The sequence below is a fragment of the Symphalangus syndactylus genome, chromosome 13 (genome assembly GCF_028878055.3).
Source record: "Symphalangus syndactylus isolate Jambi chromosome 13, NHGRI_mSymSyn1-v2.1_pri, whole genome shotgun sequence".
Taxonomy (NCBI): Eukaryota; Metazoa; Chordata; class Mammalia; order Primates; family Hylobatidae; genus Symphalangus; species Symphalangus syndactylus.
The window spans coordinates 41,965,808-41,983,970 of NC_072435.2; the positions used below are offsets into that span (position 1 = coordinate 41,965,808).

An 18,163-nucleotide genomic window follows, 5' to 3' on the forward strand; every position below is an offset into this window, starting at 1 on the left:
CACTAATTCTCTCTTCAATTGTGTCTGACGTGCATTAAACTTCTGCTGGGATATTAATATTGTAGTTTTGGTTCTAAAAAATTATATTTCATTTTTTTTCAAATCAACCCTGCTGCTCTTTACAATGCTTTATTCCTTGAAGATATTTCCAAAATTACATTTCATTATTTAAACTTAGTAAGCAATATTGTTTCATAGTCCTTGCCTGATAATTCCAGTATCTGAAGTCTTTGTTGGACTGTTTCTGGAGCTATGGGGAACTGGGAGATTCTGAAGGTGTTGATACCTGGGTCATGATGCACCCTGTCAAGTTTATGGGGAGGAAGAGGCAGAGCTGGAGCTCTTGGCCCCTCCACTCCATCTGGGCTTGCTGCAGGCGCCTGTAGTGTGACGTTGGCCTTGTTCCCTGCCCTCTGTGGGCTTTGTGCTTCCAGAGGCAACCATAGAGGATGCTTCGCTTCTTCTGAGAATCACACCTCTGTATCTCTCCAGATCCCTTTCCTGATATCCATTGAGAAGAGACACCATCCTGGGAAACATCACCCAGAATCCAGTCTCATTTTTCCAAAACGCTTGGAATTGGGGCAGCCCAGCCCAGCCTCGCTAGCCGCAGGGGGTGGTGGTGGTGGTGTCGGGGGTTGATGGTGAGATCTTTAGCGAGGAGGTGATGTAAAAACTGAAACCTCAAATGAGAACAGGACTGAGACAGGTGAGAGTGAGTAGTGGTGGAAGGGGTCCCAGGCAGGAGGGAGGGAGGAAAGATGGAAGAAGGGAAGAAGAGAGGAAGGAAGTAAGAGAAGGAAGGAGAGAGGGAAGCAGCAAAGGAAGGAGGGAGGCAGGAATGGAGAGGGCAATCCCAAGGTCCCCTGCCTCCCTCCTTGGACTTCGATTACCCTGCATCTTGCATCCCAGGCAGGCTCCTTAAGACACCTCTGGGAACCTGCCACTGGGGAAGATGCCTGCAGGGATGAAGCTCTCACCCTGGGTGCACTGTGCCAAGGGCCATTACAGGCCTGGCTGCAAGGCGTCCCTAAAGGTCTCTGATGAAGGTAAGTGGAGTCTTCTATTTCCAAACCTGCTTTCCAGGATGAAGTGGCAAGAGTACTGGGAGGTGGAAGGGAGAAGGCAAGAGAAGCATGGAAAATTGGAACAGAGGGAGGCACAGGTTTGGGAAAAGAAACGAGAGGGAGCATGGGATGATATGGAGTAGGGGTTCTATAGCCTCAGCCACCTGACTGCAGGCTGGGTCAGCCTGTCCTCACTCCAAGTCCACCTACTGCCCAGAGCAGCCCCCTTTCCACCGCAGTCGTAGCCACCAGGGTCCACGCTTGGGTGGGGAGTGGTCTCTATACTAAGTTGTGGAGGAGGGTGGTTCTGAGCCAGGAGGGCGACACTGAGTGTGTCACCATGCACGTGGGTGTACTTAGGCATCACCCATGTGTACTCCTGCCTTCACTGTGTGTGTGTGTGTGTGTGTGTGTGTGCAGTTGTGTGTGCTTGTATGAGATTATTGTAGCTGCCATTTCAAAGTGCTGCAAACCTTGTGGCTTAAAACAAGATAAATGCATTCTTGCAAGGTTCTGGAGGCTAGACATCTTAAAGCAAGATGTCTACAAAGCTACTCTCCCTCTGAAGATTCTAAGGGAGAAGATGCCTTGCCTCTTCTGGCTTCTGGGTGCTCCAGGCATTGATTGATTTGTAGCTGCATTGCTCCAATCTCTGCCTCTGTCTTCACGCGACCTTTTCCTCTGTGTGTCCTCCCCTCATCTTTGAAGGGCACCAGTCATTGGATTTAGGAAACAACCTAATTCAGAATAATCTCATTTTTATTTTTATTGTTATTATTTTTTGGACAGGATCTCACTCTGTCACCCAGGCTGGAGTGCAGTGGCACGATCACAGCTCACTGCAGCCTCAGCCTCCCAGGCTCAATTGATCCTCCCACTTGGCCTTCCAAGCAGCTATTACCACAGGCACACACCACCATGCCCAGCTACTTTTTGTAGAGATGGGGTTTTGCCATGTTGCTCAGGCTGGTCTCGAACTCCTGGATTCAAGCGATCCCCCACCCCTCACCCACCCTGGTCTCCCACAGTGCTGGGATTACAGGTGTGAGCCACCACACCCAGCCGGTCTCATTTTTAGATCCTTACCTTGATATCTGCAAAAGACTCTATTGCCATCTAGGGTCACATTCTTTTAGTTTAGTTTAGTTTCAGGGTACATGCACAGGATGTGCAGGTTTGTTACACAGGCAAGTGTGTGCCTTGGTGCTTTGCTGCACCTGTCAACCCATCATCTAGGTATTAAGCCCAGCATGCATTAGTTATTTTTCTGATGCTCTCCCCGCCCCTGCCCTACCCCAACAGGGCCCAGTGTGTGTTGTTCCCCTCCCTGTGTCCAAAGGTCACATTCTGAGGTTCTGAGTGAACATGAGTTTTGGAGGGACACGATTCAACACACACAGTGCCCTCGCACATGGAATGGCTGTGTGTCTGCAGTTTATTCCAGCCCCAGATAAGCACCAGGCATTTGGCAAGGGCTCCATAGGTGTGTGCAGAATGAGTGGTGGTGTCTCTGGTTCTGGCTGGGGGTGTCACTGCCAGTGTGCATTTCAGAGCCAGTGCGACTTTGTGGCATTGCTCACATCTGTCTGCCTTTGCATCTGTGTGTTCAGTTGTATGATAAAGTGCATAAGCAGAAAGAGCTGGATGAGTTGAATTGTGTCTCCTTTGAGGAGAGAGGGCACTGGAGCAGGGTCTGGGAGCCTGCGTGTGTGCCAGCCTGGGATTCTGCATTTGCACCAGCCTGGGGTTCTGTGTGTGCACCAGCCTGGGGTTCTGTGTGTGCACCATTCTGGAGTTCTGTGTGTGCATCAGTCTGGGATTCTGCCTGGGAGCCCTCAGCTGGGAGAAGGGCCCTGGCCTTTCTCCTTCCCTAGGTCTAGACTTGTGCAGGGGAGTTGGAGAGCCCCCTTGGAGATTTCTGCTAAGGTGCTCTTCTGGGAAAGAGTGGGACAGAATGTGCCAGAGGGAGACAGGGAGCTGAGAGAGCCCTTTCTGTATTTTTCTTTTCTTTTTTTTCTTTTTCTTGAGACAGGGTGTCTCACTCTGTCACCCAGGCTAGAATGTAGTGGCATGAACATGGCTCACTGCAGCCTCGAATTCCTGTACTCAAGCAATCCTCTCACCTCAGCCTCCTGAGTAGCTGGAACTACAGGTGCACATCATCACACCTGGCTAATTTAAAAACAATTTTTTTATATAGAGATGGGATCTCACTATGTTGCCCAGGCTCGTCTCAAACTCCTGGCCTCAAGCGATCCTCCTGCCTCAGCCTCCAAAAGTGCTGGGATTATAGATGTGAGCCACTGGGCATGACCCCTTTCTGTAATTTTTAGTAACATTTGTGCATTTAGGAGCAGGGACCTTGGAGCCTGTTGGTAGCCAGGAGAGAGGAAGAGGGGAGCTGCACGAGGGAGGGAGTGCTGGAGGGTCGGAGGCATTTGCAGTGACAGAAGAAGATTCATCTGGAATGAGGTTGAAGCCCCGGACTGTCACAGTGCCAATGTGAGTCACCTGGCAGGCAAGGATGAGTGGCAACCAGCTCAGCAGACAGCAAACAGCAATGATGACAAAGATGATCACAACAACGTCAGCTGGCAGCCTTGAGAACTGTGTGCTAAGCACTTGGCACCCCATCACCCAGGGAACCCCCAGGGCAGGTCTCTGGTTATCCCAGCATACAGTGAGAACCTGGGATTTGAACCATGGGTCTGCGTGACTCCACGGCCTGGGTATGTCTTAGAGAATTGTCTCTGGCTGTCAGAAGAGGGATGGGGCAGAGGAGGGGAGATTGGTAAGCACCGTGGGCTGAGAGAGAGGGCGCGAGGCCAGGGCTGGGGTTGTGTCCCTGCGATAGAGGGGCAGGGAATTAGGCTCAGAGATGGCAGATGAGGAAGAGGAGGGATGAAGAAGAGGAGGGAGTTGAGGCTGTGCTGCAGTTATTGGCTTGGCTGGCTGGGTCCCCTCTAGCCCACACATGCTACTTTTCTGTGTGGAATGATCGTTCCTAACTTGAGCCAAATTGTCCATTTTCCAGGTGGTATCCTGAGTCCTCCAAGCATTGGGCTGACCTTGGCTCTGAGAGATAGTTAGTGACAATCTTCTAGGTAAGGCTAGGAGGAAGTGTAATATTGGGGTGAACCAGGTCCGAGGTAAATATTCGAAAACCTGCTATCAAAACAGTAGCTTTCTCATAGAAGTAAAAAGTAGGACAGAGGATACTAGAGGCTGGGAAGGGTAGGCAGAAGGGAGAGACAGGGAGAAATTGGCTAAAAGATACAAAATTACAAATAGAGGCCAGGGGTGGTGACTCACGCCTGTAATCCCAACACTTCAGGTGGCCGAAGCAGGCAGATCACTTGAGGACAGGAGTTCGAGATCAGCCTGGCAAACATGGCAAAACCTTGTCTCTACTAAAAATACAAAAATTAGCTGGGCGTGGTGGCAGGCACCTGTAATCCCAGCTACTCAGGAGGCTGAGGCAGGAGAATCACTTGAACTCAGGAGGCGGAGGTTGCAGTGAGCTGAGATCATGCCACCGCACTCCAGCCTGGGCAACGAGAGCAAAACTCCATCTCAAAACAAACAAAAATAAGTAAATACAAATAGAATTTAAAAACACTAGGCTTCAGTTAATCAAAGATATCTATATAATTATATAGATACCATATATATACACACACCTACACACACACACACACACACACACACATTTTTGTTGGACTTAAACTGCAGATGTACTCCGCAACTAGTCAGTGATATTTTACCATTCTTATTTGATCATCATTGATATGCACAGCAGGGGCGATCTCATTTTATTTACTTGCATTTATCATCATGTCTCGCTTCTACTTCACTTCCCGACCCCCACCACAGACAGCTGTTCCATTTTGTTCAAAGTGTATCCCTTTATTTGCATGAATTCTTTTTTGTTTTTTTTTTTTTGAGACGGAGTCTCGTTCTGTGGCCCAGGCTGGAGGGCTGTGGCGCCATCTCAGCTCACTGCAAGCTCTGCCTCCTGGGTTCACACCATTCTCCTGCCTCAGCCTCCCAAGTAGCTGGGACTACAGGCGCCCGCCACCACGCCCAGCTAATTTTTTTGTATTTTTAGTAGAGATGGGTTTTCAACATGTTAGCCAGGATGGTCTTGACCTCCTGACCTAGTGATCCTCCCGTCTCGGCCTCCCAAACTGCTGGGATTACAGGTGCATGAATTATTATTAAATTCTCCAGCCTAGGTGACAGAGTGAGACTCGGTCTCAAAAGAAAAAAAAAAATCCTCTCTTTTAGCTTTTTTGAAAATATGCAGTAAGTTACAATTAGCCATATTCACCCACCAGTGCTGCAGATCTTACTGGAATTTTGCCAGTTTGTCAGCTAATTCCCTCTTTATGTTCTAGGGCACAATTCATTTCATTTAGTTGTTATTTCTATTTTTCATTATCATTTTTGTTTGTCCTTTGCACTTTTAAATTTTCCTTTTATTCCAAAGATTATTATGTGATATGTTACTGTGGCAATGTCACGTAACTCAACCTGATATTCATGTTCTAAATATATAGGTAGTTTTAAGGGTCCTCATCATAATAATTTCCAATTTTATTTCAGAATGCTCAGAAAACCTGGGTCTTTCTTATATTGGCACTTGCTACAATTTAAGAGAACTTGAGTCTGACCATCCATGTCTGTCCTCAATCTTAAATTCTTTGTTTGTTTGTTTATTTTTGAGACAGGGTCTCACTCTGTCACCCAGGCTGGAGTGCAGTGGTGTGATCTCAGGTCGCTGCAACCTCTGCCTCCTGGGCTCAAGCAATTCTCCCACCTCAGCCTCTCAAGGAGCTGGGATTACAGACGCATGTCACCACGCCCAGGTAATTTTTGTATTTTTAGTAGAGATGGGGTTTCACCATGTTGGCCAGGCTGGTTTTGAACTCCTGACCTCAAGTGATCTGCCCGCCTAGGCCTCCCAAAGTGCTGGGATTACAGGAGTGAGCTACCGCACCTGGCCCTCAGCCTTAAATTCTGAAGTGTTTATTCCAGCCCCTGTGGCAGGTACATTATGAGCATAATCTTATTAAATCCTCATAACAACTGTGTCAATTTGGGATTATTATCAATTTTTTTTAGGGATGAGAAAACTAAGGCTCACAACAATCAAGCGACCAACCCACGGTCCCCTAGCTCTGAAGTGGGGATCCAACCCAGATGTGGCTGAATAGAGACCACTGGGATTTAAAAATAGGAATAATTATTATTATTTTTATCAGTATTACTATTTGTGAGGTTCTTACTATGGGCCAAGACTTGTGCAAAGCAAGTAAGATGCATGATCTTATTTAAACCTTAACACAGTTTGTTTTTGTTTTGTTTTATGAGATAGCATCTCGCTCTATCACCCAGGCTGAAGTGCAGTGGCTCAGTCATAGCTCACTGCAGCCTCGACCTCCCAGGCTCAATCGATCCTCCCACCTCAGCCTCTCAACTAGCCAGGACCACAGACATGCACCACCATGTGTGGCACATTTTTTTATACTTCATAGACATGGGGGTCTTGCTATTTTGCCTGGGCTGGTCTCAAGCTCCTGGGCTCAAGTGATCCTTCTGCCTCAGCCTCTGACGTAGCTGGGACCACAGGCATGCACCACCATGCCTGGCTAATTTTTTTTTTTTTAGTTTTTATTTTGTAGAGATGAAGTTTCACTATGTTACTCAGGGTGGTCTCAAACTCCTGGCCTCAGGTGACCCCCTCTGCCTCCGCCTCCCAAAGTGCTGAGATGACAGGTATGAGCCATCATTCCCAGGCTAAACTTCAGCACTTATTATTAACATATTTTTGGCCAGGCGTGGTGGCTCACGACTGTAATCCCAACACTTTGGAAGGCCGAGGCAGGTGGATCACCTGAGGTCAGGAGTTCGAGACCAGCCTGGCCAACATGCTGAAACCCATCTCTACTAAAAATACAAAAATCAGCTGGCATGGTAGCACATGCCTGTAATCCCAGCTACTCTGGAGGCTGAGGCAGGAGAATCACTTGAACCCAGGAAGCAGAGGTTGCAGTGAGCTGAGATCACACCACTGCACTCCAGCCTGGGTGACAGAGCGAGACCCCATCTCAAAAACTAAAACTAAAAATAAATAACATATTTTTGCACACGGAGTAACCATGGCTTGGACAGACGAAGGAGGTGCTCTCAGATGTCCTCCCAGGCAGGAGTCACTAGACACCCCCTTGCTCCTAACCACTGGGTCTTCTTTCCTCTCTTCCCCAACTAGGGGCGGCCGCCATGCAGGGGCTAAACCACACCTCCATGTCTGAATTCATCCTCGTTGGCTTCTCTGCCTTCCCCCACCTCCAGCTGATGCTCTTCCTGCTGTTCCTGCTGATGTACCTGTTCACGCTGCTGGGCAACCTGCTCATCATGGCTGCCGTCTGGAGCGAGCTCAGCCTCCACACGCCCATGTACCTCTTCCTGTGCACCCTCTCTGTCTCCGAGATCCTCTACACCGTGGCCATCATCCCGCGCATGCTGGCCGACCTGCTGTCCACCCAGCGCTCCATCGCCTTCCTGGCCTGTGCCAGTCAGATGTTCTTCTCCTTCAGCTTCGGCTTCACCCACTCCTTCCTGCTCACCGTCATGGGCTATGACCGCTACGTGGCCATCTGCCACCCACTGCGCTACAACGTGCTCATGAGCCCGCGGGGCTGCACCTGCCTGGTGGGCTGCTCCTGGGCTGGTGGCTCGGTCATGGGGATGGTGGTGACCTCGGCCATTTTCCACCTCACCTTCTGTGGACCCAATGAGGTCCACCATTTCTTCTGCCACGTGCCACCTCTGTTGAAGTTGGCCTGTGGAGACGATGTGCTGGTGGTGGCCAAAGGAGTGGGCTTGGTGTGTATCACGGCCCTGCTGGGCTGTTTTCTCCTCATCCTCCTCTCCTATGCCTTCATCGTGGCCACCATCTTGAAGATCCCTTCTGCTGAAGGTCGGAACAAGGCCTTCTCCACCTGTGCCTCTCACCTCACTGTGGTGGTCGTGCACTATGGCTTTGCCTCTGTCATTTACCTGAAGCCCAAAGGTCCCCAGTCTCTGGAAGGAGACACCTTGATGGGCATCACCTACACAGTCCTCACGCCCTTCCTCAGCCCCGTTATCTTCAGCCTTAGGAACAAGGAGCTGAAGGTCGCCATGAAGAAGACTTGCTTCACCAAACTCTTTCCACAGAACTGCTGAAATGGCTGGCTTTCTCTTAAGAGATGTAGCGAATGGGAACACTTCAGTCTTCCTCCTTTATTTCTTTTCCTTTCTTCCCTCCCTCCTTCCCTCCCTCCCTCCCTCCCTTCCCTTCCTCCCTTCCTCCCTCCTTCTCTCCCTTCCTTCCTCCCTCCCTTCCTCCTTGCCTTCCTTCCATCCTTCCTCCCTCCCTCCCCCTTCCTTCTTCTCTGCCTCCTTCCCTCTTTCCCTTCTCTCTGCCTCTTTCTGTTTCTATGCCTCTCTGTCTCTGTCACTCTCTTTATCCCTCCTTGTTCTTTTGTTTTTGTTTTTGTTTTTTTGACTGAGTCTCATTCTGTCGCCCAGGCTGGAGTGCAGTGGCACGATCTTGGGTCACTGCGAACTCCACCTCCTGGGTTCAAGCGATTCTCCTGCCTCAGCCTCCTGAGTAGCTGGGATTACAGTCACACACCACCACGCCTGGCTAATTTTTTTATTTTTAGTAGAGACAGGGTTTCACCATGTTGGCCAGGCTGGTCTCGAACTCCTGACCCAGGCGTTATGCCCACCTCAGCCTCCCAAAGTGCTGGGATTACAGGTGTGAGCCACCGTGCCCGACCCTGACTTTTTTATTGTAGACATCCTAGTGGTTTCTTTTTGCGGTTTTGATTTGCATTTCCCCGATGACTAATGATAGGCTTTAGGTGCTTAACACACGTGAGTTATTTGACTTCACAGGGAAGATAGGATTACTAACTCCATTTCGTTTGTTGGTTGGTTGGTTGGTTTTATATACGGTCTTGCTCTGCTGCCCAGGCTGGAGTGCAGTAGTCCAATCATGGCTAAGTGCAGCGTCAACTTCTGGGCTCAAGCGATTCTCCCACCTCAGCCTCCAGAGAAGCTAGCACTGCAGACGCATGCCACCACAAGGGTAATTTTGTCTTTTTTGTAGAGACAGGATCTCACGATGTTGCCCAGGCTAGTCTTGAACTCCTGGCCTCAAGCAATCCTGCCATCTCGGCCTCCCCAAATGCTGGGATTACAGGCATGAGCCATGACACCGGCCAAGTTCTGTTTTGAAGATGAGGCAGCTAAGTTATAAAGAGATTAATTAGCCAAAGATCTTGTCACTGACATGGAAAAGCTAGAATTGAACCTATTCTTTAAATTAGAGCCGGTGATAAGAAGTACACATTTCTCAGGGCCTGTGAAGAGGGGAAGTCAGTCTGTTCCAGAAAGGGAGGAAGAGCTGGATTGAAAACAAGAGACACATTCTAGCTAGCACCAATGGAATGAGCCCAGAACTAGAAATATGCTGTCTTTATGGGTTTAGGAGGAATCTCCCAGTGTCAGAGAATTAGGGATACACCTTATGAGTTTGGCCAAACTGGCTGTAGTATTTCTGTGTTTAATTTTTTTAGCAGACATGTTAATATGAAAGAGAGTGTCACATTCAAATATTAAATTGGGCCAGGCACAGTGCCTCACACCTGTAATTCCAAAATTTTGGGGAGGCCGTGGCAGGAGGATCACTGGAGCCCAGGAGTTCAAGACCAGCCTGGGCAACAAAGTGAAACCTTATCTCTACAAAAAAAATTAAAAACTTAGCTAGACATGGCTGCATGTGCCTGTAGTACCAGCTACTCAAGAGGCTGAGGTGGGAGGATCGCTTGAGCCCAGGAGGTTGAGGCTGCAGTGAGCAGTAATTGTGCCACTGCCCTCCAGCCTGAGTGACAGAGTGAGACCTTGTCTCAAAAAAAAAAAAAAAAACAACAACAACAACAAAAAAAAAACGCTTTGCAGAAAAAAAACTACCCTTCTAAATCCGGGTTCCTGAGGTATATTAGAAGTTCTGGCTGGGTATGGTGGCTCATGCCTATAATCCCAGCACTTTGGGAGGCTGAGGTGGGTGGATCACGAGGTCAGGAGTTTGAGACCAGCCTGACCAACATAGTGAAAACCCATCTCTACTAAAAATACAAAAAATTCCCCGGGCATGGTGGCACACGCCTGTAATCCCAGCTACTCAGGAGGCTGAGGCAGGAGAATTGCTTGAATCCAGGAGGCGGAGGTTGCAGTGAGCTGAGATTGCGCCACGGCACTCCAGCCTGGGTGACAGAGTGAGACTCTGTCTCAAAAAAAAAAAAAAAAACAAGAAAGAAGAAGTTGTTCCAGGGTACTTAACTACTAATATCGGGGGCGGTGGGGAGGCATTCTTTGCCTCTCCTATAAAATGTAAAGGGATCCCAAATGTTAAACTTCCACCCCCATCACCTCAAGTTGTCGTGGAAAAGAGAATGTTTATACCCTGTTTATACCCCACATGTCCTGGGATGTAGCTAGTGCTTTCTAGCTGATCATGGTTCTGAAGATACCTTGGAATAGGCTGGGAAACAGGTAAAAATCAGACTGTGTGAGTTTGAAAGAGTGCAGGAAAGGTGGCTTCTGGGTTATATCCAAGATGTGTCATTGTGGTTCCCCGTGGTGATGAGGAAAGCAAGCCAGCTTGCTGTAGTTTGGTTGACCAATGTCCATGCATTCTGAAATTAAAATAAGCTTTGTGATTACTCCTTCACTTTATTTAGTAGTAGCCATTGTGTAAATTTAAAACAACCAGAGAAGTTGGGCTTAGTGTTGTTTTTATACATGGCATATTCTAGACCCCAAGGGCCAGGTCAGGGTGAGGTGAGGGAGACACCTCACCTCCTTTAAACATTATTTAAAATGTTGACATTTTTTTCACCGTGGATTTTTTTGGCATTCATTTTGGTTTTTTAAAATATTGCATTAGGCCGGGTGTGGTGGCTCACTCCTGTAATCCCAGCACTTTGGGAAGCCAAGGCAGGCGGATCATTTGAGGTCAGGAGTTCGAGACCAGCCTGGCCAACATGGTGAAACCCTGTCTCTACTAAAAATACAAAAATTAGCTGGCCGTGGTGCGCGTGTGTGGTCCCAGCTACTCAGGAGGCTGAGGCAGGAGAATTGCTTTAACTAGGGAAACAGATGTTGCAGTGAGTCAAGATCACGCCACTGCACTCCAGCCTGGGTGACAGAGTAACACTCCATCTAAAAAAAAAAAAATGCATAAATATAATTTATCTTGATTGCTGAATTTTTTGGTGGCCCCTTACATTGGGTGGTCAAAGTGACTGCCTTATCTCCCCACAAAGGAAAAACAAACTGCTTGCATTTTTCCCTCAAAAGACTAAAAACTAGAAGCCATCATTAATTTAAAATAGGATTAAGTGCCAAAAGTTCAGTGAAAACACAGGAGGTCTGGGAGTGACAACTCCCCATGCCCCAAGGGTGGAAACAGCCCCCCTCTGTCTGCTAGCTTTGGCCAGCCCCCTCCCCCGGGACCCTGTCCTCATCTCCCGCCATTAATCAGCCTTCACTTTCTGAAGTCTCACACCTCCTGCATTCCTCGCTGTTTGCCAAGCCTTGATAATGGTCCCCTCTGTGCTTGGTATCCCCAAGGCAGGACCAGAGCCCAGAGAGGTGAATAAGGGGCAGGAGCACAGGGAGGGACGGGAGATCCCAGGCTTCAGGGACCTGCTCCCTGAGTTCCTTGGAGCCCAGTGTTGTGGTCCTAATTGCTAGAGACCAAGGCCAGCTTGAAAGACGTGATCTGTGTCCTTCACTTCTTTTGTTCTTTTCTTCCCCGGTGTTGGCCTAACCTCCTTGCATGTGGATAAAAATTCAATCCCCTCCTCATGGAGGTTGCCCCTCTTGTTTCACCCCCAAAATCCTCTAGTCTGTCTGCCCAGCAGCTAGAAGGAGCTTTTTTTTTTTTGAGATGGAATCTCGCTCTGTCTCCCAGACTGGAGTGCAGTGGCACGATCTCGGCTCACTGCAACCTCCGCCTCCCGGGTTCAAGCGATTCTCGTACCTCAGCCTCCCAAGTAGCTGGGATTGTAGGCACCTGCCACCACACCCAACTATTTTTTGTATTTTTAGTAGAGACGGGTTTTCGCCATGTTAGCCAGACTGGTCTCGAACTCCTGACTTCAGGTGATACTACCACCTCGGCCTCCCGAAGTGCTGGGATTACAGGCGTGAGCCACCACATCCAGCCAGAAGGATCTTTCTAAAGGGAAATTCTGAAAAATCATCCCTTTACTTAAACCTTCCATTTCTCTTAGGATACAGTACAGACTCTAGTGTGATCATCAGGGCTGCGTGGCCAGGTCTATACTTCAGCCCCAAATTCATCCTTTGACTCTATAGCCCAATGGGATCCCTGCTGTCCCGGCAGTAAACCAAGCACGCCCGGTCCCTGGGAACCTTGCATCTACTCTTTTTTTTTTTTTTTTTCTTGAGAGATTGGGGCATGAAATCTTCCATTCCTCTTTGCATTGCTGGTTTGCACTGGCTTTTGGCAAGAGGAGTCTAGATTCCAGGTTTGGTGCTAACTGACAAAGTATCTTGCAGCAGGTAGAAATAATCAGTTTTCTTGCATTTTTTCCCTCGAAAGACTAAAAAGTGGAAGCCATCATTAATTTAGAATAGGATTAAGTGCCAAAAGGTCAGTGAAAACACATCCAGGTCTGTGTTTTCTCTGTGTTAGCATCTCACACACAATTCCACTCCAGATACATCTCTGATGCTGATTAAACATTATGTATATCATTGTATGTTGTCTACAAGGTAAACCTTAAAAGTATGACAAATAGAGATTACTATATGTTCATTGAATGTCTTTTTTTTTTTTGAGAGAGAGAGAGAAATAAGATCTCACTCTGTCACCCACGCTGGAGTGCAGTGGCATGATCTCAGCTCACTGCAACTTTCTCTTCCCAGGTTCAAACAATTCTCCTGGGTCAGACTCCCTGGAATTACAGGCGTGCCACCACGCCCAGCTAAATTTTTTGTGTGTTTTTAGTATAGACAGGGTTTTGCCATGTTGCCCAGGCTGGTCTCAAACTCCTGGCCTCAAGTGACCTGCCCACCTCAGCCTCCCAAAGTGCTGGGATTACAGGCGTGAGCCACCGCACCTGGCCCCTTGCAGCTACTCTTGCTTTTACCTGTGATACCCTTCCCCCACCTGCTCCCACACTCCCTTGGGTCTTCCTGAGGGTCACCTCCTCAGAAAGCTCTTTCCTGACTTCCCCACATTCGGTCACCCCCCTATTACAAGTCCTCATAACAACTCACTTAGGTCCCTCAGAGCTTTTATCACAATGTCCCATATATATTAATTGGTGTGATTATTTGTTTAATATCTATGTCTTCCTCTTTCTAGGGCAGATGCTGAGATCCGGATATCTTATCTAATTGTTTCAACACTGTCTTCCCAGTGGTGCCTAGAAAAATGCCTGGTACACAGTAGGCGATCAATAAATGCCTTTTGAGTGAATACAGCAGGGTTTGTCATTCTGGGCCCTGCTGATATTTGGGGACAGTGGTGGGGACTGTTCTGTGCATTGTAGGATGTTGAGCAGCATCACCGACTTTGACCTACTAGATGCTGTAACATACGTACCCTCTGCCTCGTTTCAAAGACCAAAAATTGTCTCTAGAAATTTCCAAATGTCCCCTGGGAAGGAGAGCAAAATCACCATTGGCAGAGAAGCATGGGAATGCAGAGACCGGGCTAATAGAGCCCCAGCTGTGTCTTACCCCTCTTGGCTCCCTTAGAACTTTGCTCATGGGATGGTTTGTTTTATGTGTCAACTTGACTGGGTCAGGGGATGCTCGGAGATCAGATTGGATATTATTTCTGGGTATGTTTGTGAAGGTGTTTCTGGAAGAGACGAACATTTGGATTGGTGAACTGAGTAAAACAGGTGGGCCTTCCCAGTGTGAGAGGGCATCCTCTAACCTGTGGAGGGTCCGAATAGAATAAAACAGCAGAGGAGGTTGGACTCACATTCCCTTTGCCTGACGATCTTCTCCTTGCTCTTACTGCTCCTGGTTCTCAGGCCTTCAGACCCAGGTTGGACTCTACACCATTCATTTTCAGCTCTCAGGCCTTCAAACTATTGGCTGAGTCAACACCGTCTTTCCTGGTTCCCACCTTGCACATGGCATATCATGAGACTTTTCAGCCTCCATAATGATGTGAGCCAATACCATATATATATATATAATTTTTTTTTTTGAGATGGAGTCTCACTCTGTCACCCAGGCTGCAGTGCAGTGGCACACTCTTGGCTCACTGCAACCTCCGTCTCCCTGGTTCAAGTGATTCTCCTGCCTCAGCCTCCTGAGCAGCTGAGATTACAGGCACCCGCCACCACGCCCCGCTAATTTTTGTATTTTAAGTGGAGATGGGGTTTCGCAATGTTGGCCAGACTGGTCTGAAACTCCTGACCTCAAGTGATCCACCCGCTTTGGCCTCCCAAAGTGTGGGATTACAGGCGTGAGCCACTGCACCTGGCCCTTATAATATATATATCTATCCATCTACCTTATCTATCTACCTATTCATTACCTATTTATCATCTATCTATCTGTCTATATCTTATTAGTTCTGTTTCTATGAAGGGCCCTGACTAATACAATCTGTATCTTGGTCACAGCCCTGATATTTCTCTGTGTATCACTGCACCAGGTAACATGCAAATGCCTCAAAGGCTGGGAACAGAAACAAAGGCTTCTCTATACCCCCAAAACTAGCACAGGTCTGGAGACAAAGAAGGCCACAAATAATTATTAAACTAATCTTAGCCCAGGTACGGTGGCTCACGTCTGTCCTTTATTGGTTGGGTGTGGTGGCTCATGCCTATAATCCCAGCACTTTTGGAGACCAAGGCAGGCAGATTGCTTGAGCTGGGGATTTCAAGACCAACCTTGGCAACATGGTGAAACCCTGTGTCTACAAAAAATTCCAGAAATTAGCCAGCAGTGGTGGCACATGCCTGTGGTCCTAGATACTCAGGAGGCTGAGGTGGGAGAATTGCTTGAGCTCAGGAGGTTGAGGTTGCAGTGAGCCACGATTGCACCACTGCACTCCAGCCTGGGCAACAGAGCAACACCCTGTCTCAAACAAAACGAAACAAAACAAAAACAAATGACAACAAAAAACCCACCAAGCCTCTCCTTTATTAATGGGTGTATCTAATAATTTTCTGATATTCAAGCAGAAAGCTTTAGGCAGTGAGAGAGAAGCCATGTGGACATATTGTGGGGAGAAGGGAATTCCTGATAGTGGACACAGCATGTGCAAAGGTCCTGAGGTAGGAGCATATTTGGTGTGTTTGGGGGACAGTGGGGAGGCTAGAGCAGAGTGACTGAGGGAAGGAGAAAAGGGAGGTGAGGTCAGAGAAGCAGCAGCAGGGCCCAGGTGTGTAGGGCTTTGTTGGCACTGTAAAAACTTCGGATTTCCCTGTGAGTGAGACAGGGAGCCATTGGAAGGTTCTTAGCAGAGGAGATATAATACAATGTACACCTCCTAGGCTCAACCAATTCTCAGGCCTCAGCCTCCTGAGTAACTGGGATTATAGGCGCACACCACCACACCGGGCTAATTTTTGTATTTTTAGTAGAGACAAGGTTTCACCATGTTGGCCAGGCTGGTCTCAAACTCCTGACCTCAAGTGATCCACCTGCCTCAGCCTCCCAAAGTGCTTTTTCGATCATAAATGTCACTGCTCTAAACAGCCTTTTGTTTACACTGACGTGGAATGTCTATAAGATGTCAATCGAATTGGTGGAAATTAGGAGGCAGGATTTCAACCTAGGTCCTTCTCATTCAAACACGAATCCCCACACACACTTTCCCACTGCCCTGGGGGGCAATAAGGTTTCTTTCTCACAGCAAATACATAAGTCAACATTCTGGATTGTTCAATGTTGTAGGATTAAATTAGTCCACTTTAGGAATATTTGTTAAGAATATGGTCCAAGTACCATGCTGATGCTGGATGTGATAACGTACGAGATGATCAAACCTCATGACCACATGCAGCTGGCAGCTTAAAGGATCACAATAAGTTAGCATAAGACATCCAGTGCCCAACTCATAGTGGATATCCAGCCTCCTTCCAGGGTCTCTATCCATTTGGATACCAGCAGGATCAGAGGCCAGTGGGGTCTTTTATAAAGAAAAGAAAAGAAGACAGAAAAGAAAAAAGAAAAGAAAAGAAAAGAAGAAAAGACAGGACAGGACAGGAGAGGTGAGGCGAGGGGCGAGGTGGGGCCAGCGGGGAGAGGCGGGGCAGGGAGAGGCGAGGCGAAAAGAAAGGAAGGGAAGGGAAGGGAAGGGAACGGGGAGAGAAGGAGAAGGGAAAGGAAGGGGGAGGGAAGGGGAAGGGGAAGGGAAGGGGAAGGGGGAGGGAAGGAGAAGGGAAACAGAAGAGAAGGAGAGGCAAAGGAGAAGGGAAGGTGAAGGAAGGGAAAACGAAAGAAAAGAAAAGAAAAAAGACCTGACTTATGTTCCTGCCCAGATGGCTCTGTTGTCAGGAGAGGAGAGCATCTTAGCTCAGTGCATAGAAGTTACTCAAGAATTTCTACAAGACTAAAACTTATTTTAAAATCATGAAGGACTGTTGAATTTGTAGAAATATTCCATCTGTGTTCTAAGGATGCATGCTTCAGGGTTTGCAGAGGGTTGCAACTGTCTTCCTGTGCCATAAAAGACTCTAAGGATGCTGAGATGTTTCATTTGAAGAAGGACCAGTCGTCCAGAAATTAGGATCCCACTGTAAAAAGGCAATGCTTGAAGTGTTGAATGGAGAAGACTTGGAATCAGAAAAGATTGACATTGAAGCTTGGCTCTTCCAAGTTGGTTGGTCTCTGATGAGCCATGCATCTTTTGTGCCTCAGTTTCCCCCTCTATCAAACAGACGGACTGTGATTATATCTGCTTTCACTCCCACCTTGTGAGGCGCTAATGATACAACGTGCCTGGTGGGTAACAAGATACATGAACTGTAGCACGTATTCTGCAAAGGGAGCTTCTCTGAGTTTCCAAGTTTTGATTGAAATCGTTTCCCACATCCTCACTCTTCACGCTAATGTGGGATGTTTTGACTGTGGGATGTTTTGACTGCTTAAATGATAGATAATTCACACTTTAGAAAAAAATTATGCATAGCTCAAACACAGGAAGACCTATTGTCAATAAATATATAAATCCTATACAGTAGGGTCAATCTTAAATCCCTGCCCAGTGGGAAGTGGGTGAGCATGATGCCTGAGAGACCATGAGATAAACTTTCCTTCTTTCTTTCTTTCTTTTTTTTTTTTGAGACGGAGTCTCGGTCTGTCATCCAGGCTGGAGTGCAGTGGTGTGATCTCAGCTCACTGCAACCTCTGCCTCCAGGGTTCAAGCAATTCTCCTGTCTCAGGCTCCTGTGTAGCTGGGATTACAGACACCCGCCACCACACCCGGCGAATTTTTATATTTTTAGTGGAGGCGGGGTTTCAGCCATTTGTCCAGGCTGCTCTCGAACTCCTGACCTCAGGGGATCCACCCACCTTGGCCTCCCAAAGTGCTGGGATTACAGGCATGAGCCACTGCGCCCGGCCATGAGATAAACTCTCATCCTGGGCTCTGCACTCAATGTCCAGATTCGACAGAGAGCTCCCGGCTGGCCCATGAGCCATGTCGCCTTCTAACACAGCATTCAGTATCTCACAGTGTGACTTTTTTCCTTGATCCAACCACGAAGACATCTCAGGCTCTCCACAACTATTCAGGACTCATACTTGAAATGCTAAGGTTTCCTTGATGTTTTCAGAGAATCTGTTTATTGCTATTTCTAACTTCTATTGCATAGATCTGTGCAATGCTGAAATTTAGGGTACTTTTCTCTCCTCTGCTATAATCTGGAGTAGCCTTACAAAATCTGAGTTGTAGCTACCTGATGCTGCACTAATAAAGAGCGGGGCATGAAATCTTCCATCTCTCTTTGCATTGCTGGTTTGCATTATTGGGGGTATTA

The 18,163-nt window shown here is 47.8% G+C and overlaps 2 protein-coding genes across 2 annotated transcripts in view; one reads left to right on the forward strand and one right to left on the reverse strand.

The window, feature by feature from the left end:
* The window catches only part of LOC129459690 (putative zinc finger protein 861), a 250,172-nt gene that overhangs the window by 205,540 nt on the left and 26,469 nt on the right, over positions 1-18,163 (reverse strand). The window lies entirely within an intron of this gene.
* On the forward strand, positions 994-13,632 carry OR10H5 (olfactory receptor family 10 subfamily H member 5). Its single transcript, XM_055236740.1, has 2 exons — positions 994-1,049; positions 7,339-13,632. The coding sequence occupies exon 2, from the start codon at positions 7,350-7,352 to the stop codon at positions 8,295-8,297; it is 948 nt and encodes a 315-aa protein (XP_055092715.1). The 5' UTR covers positions 994-1,049; positions 7,339-7,349; the 3' UTR covers positions 8,298-13,632.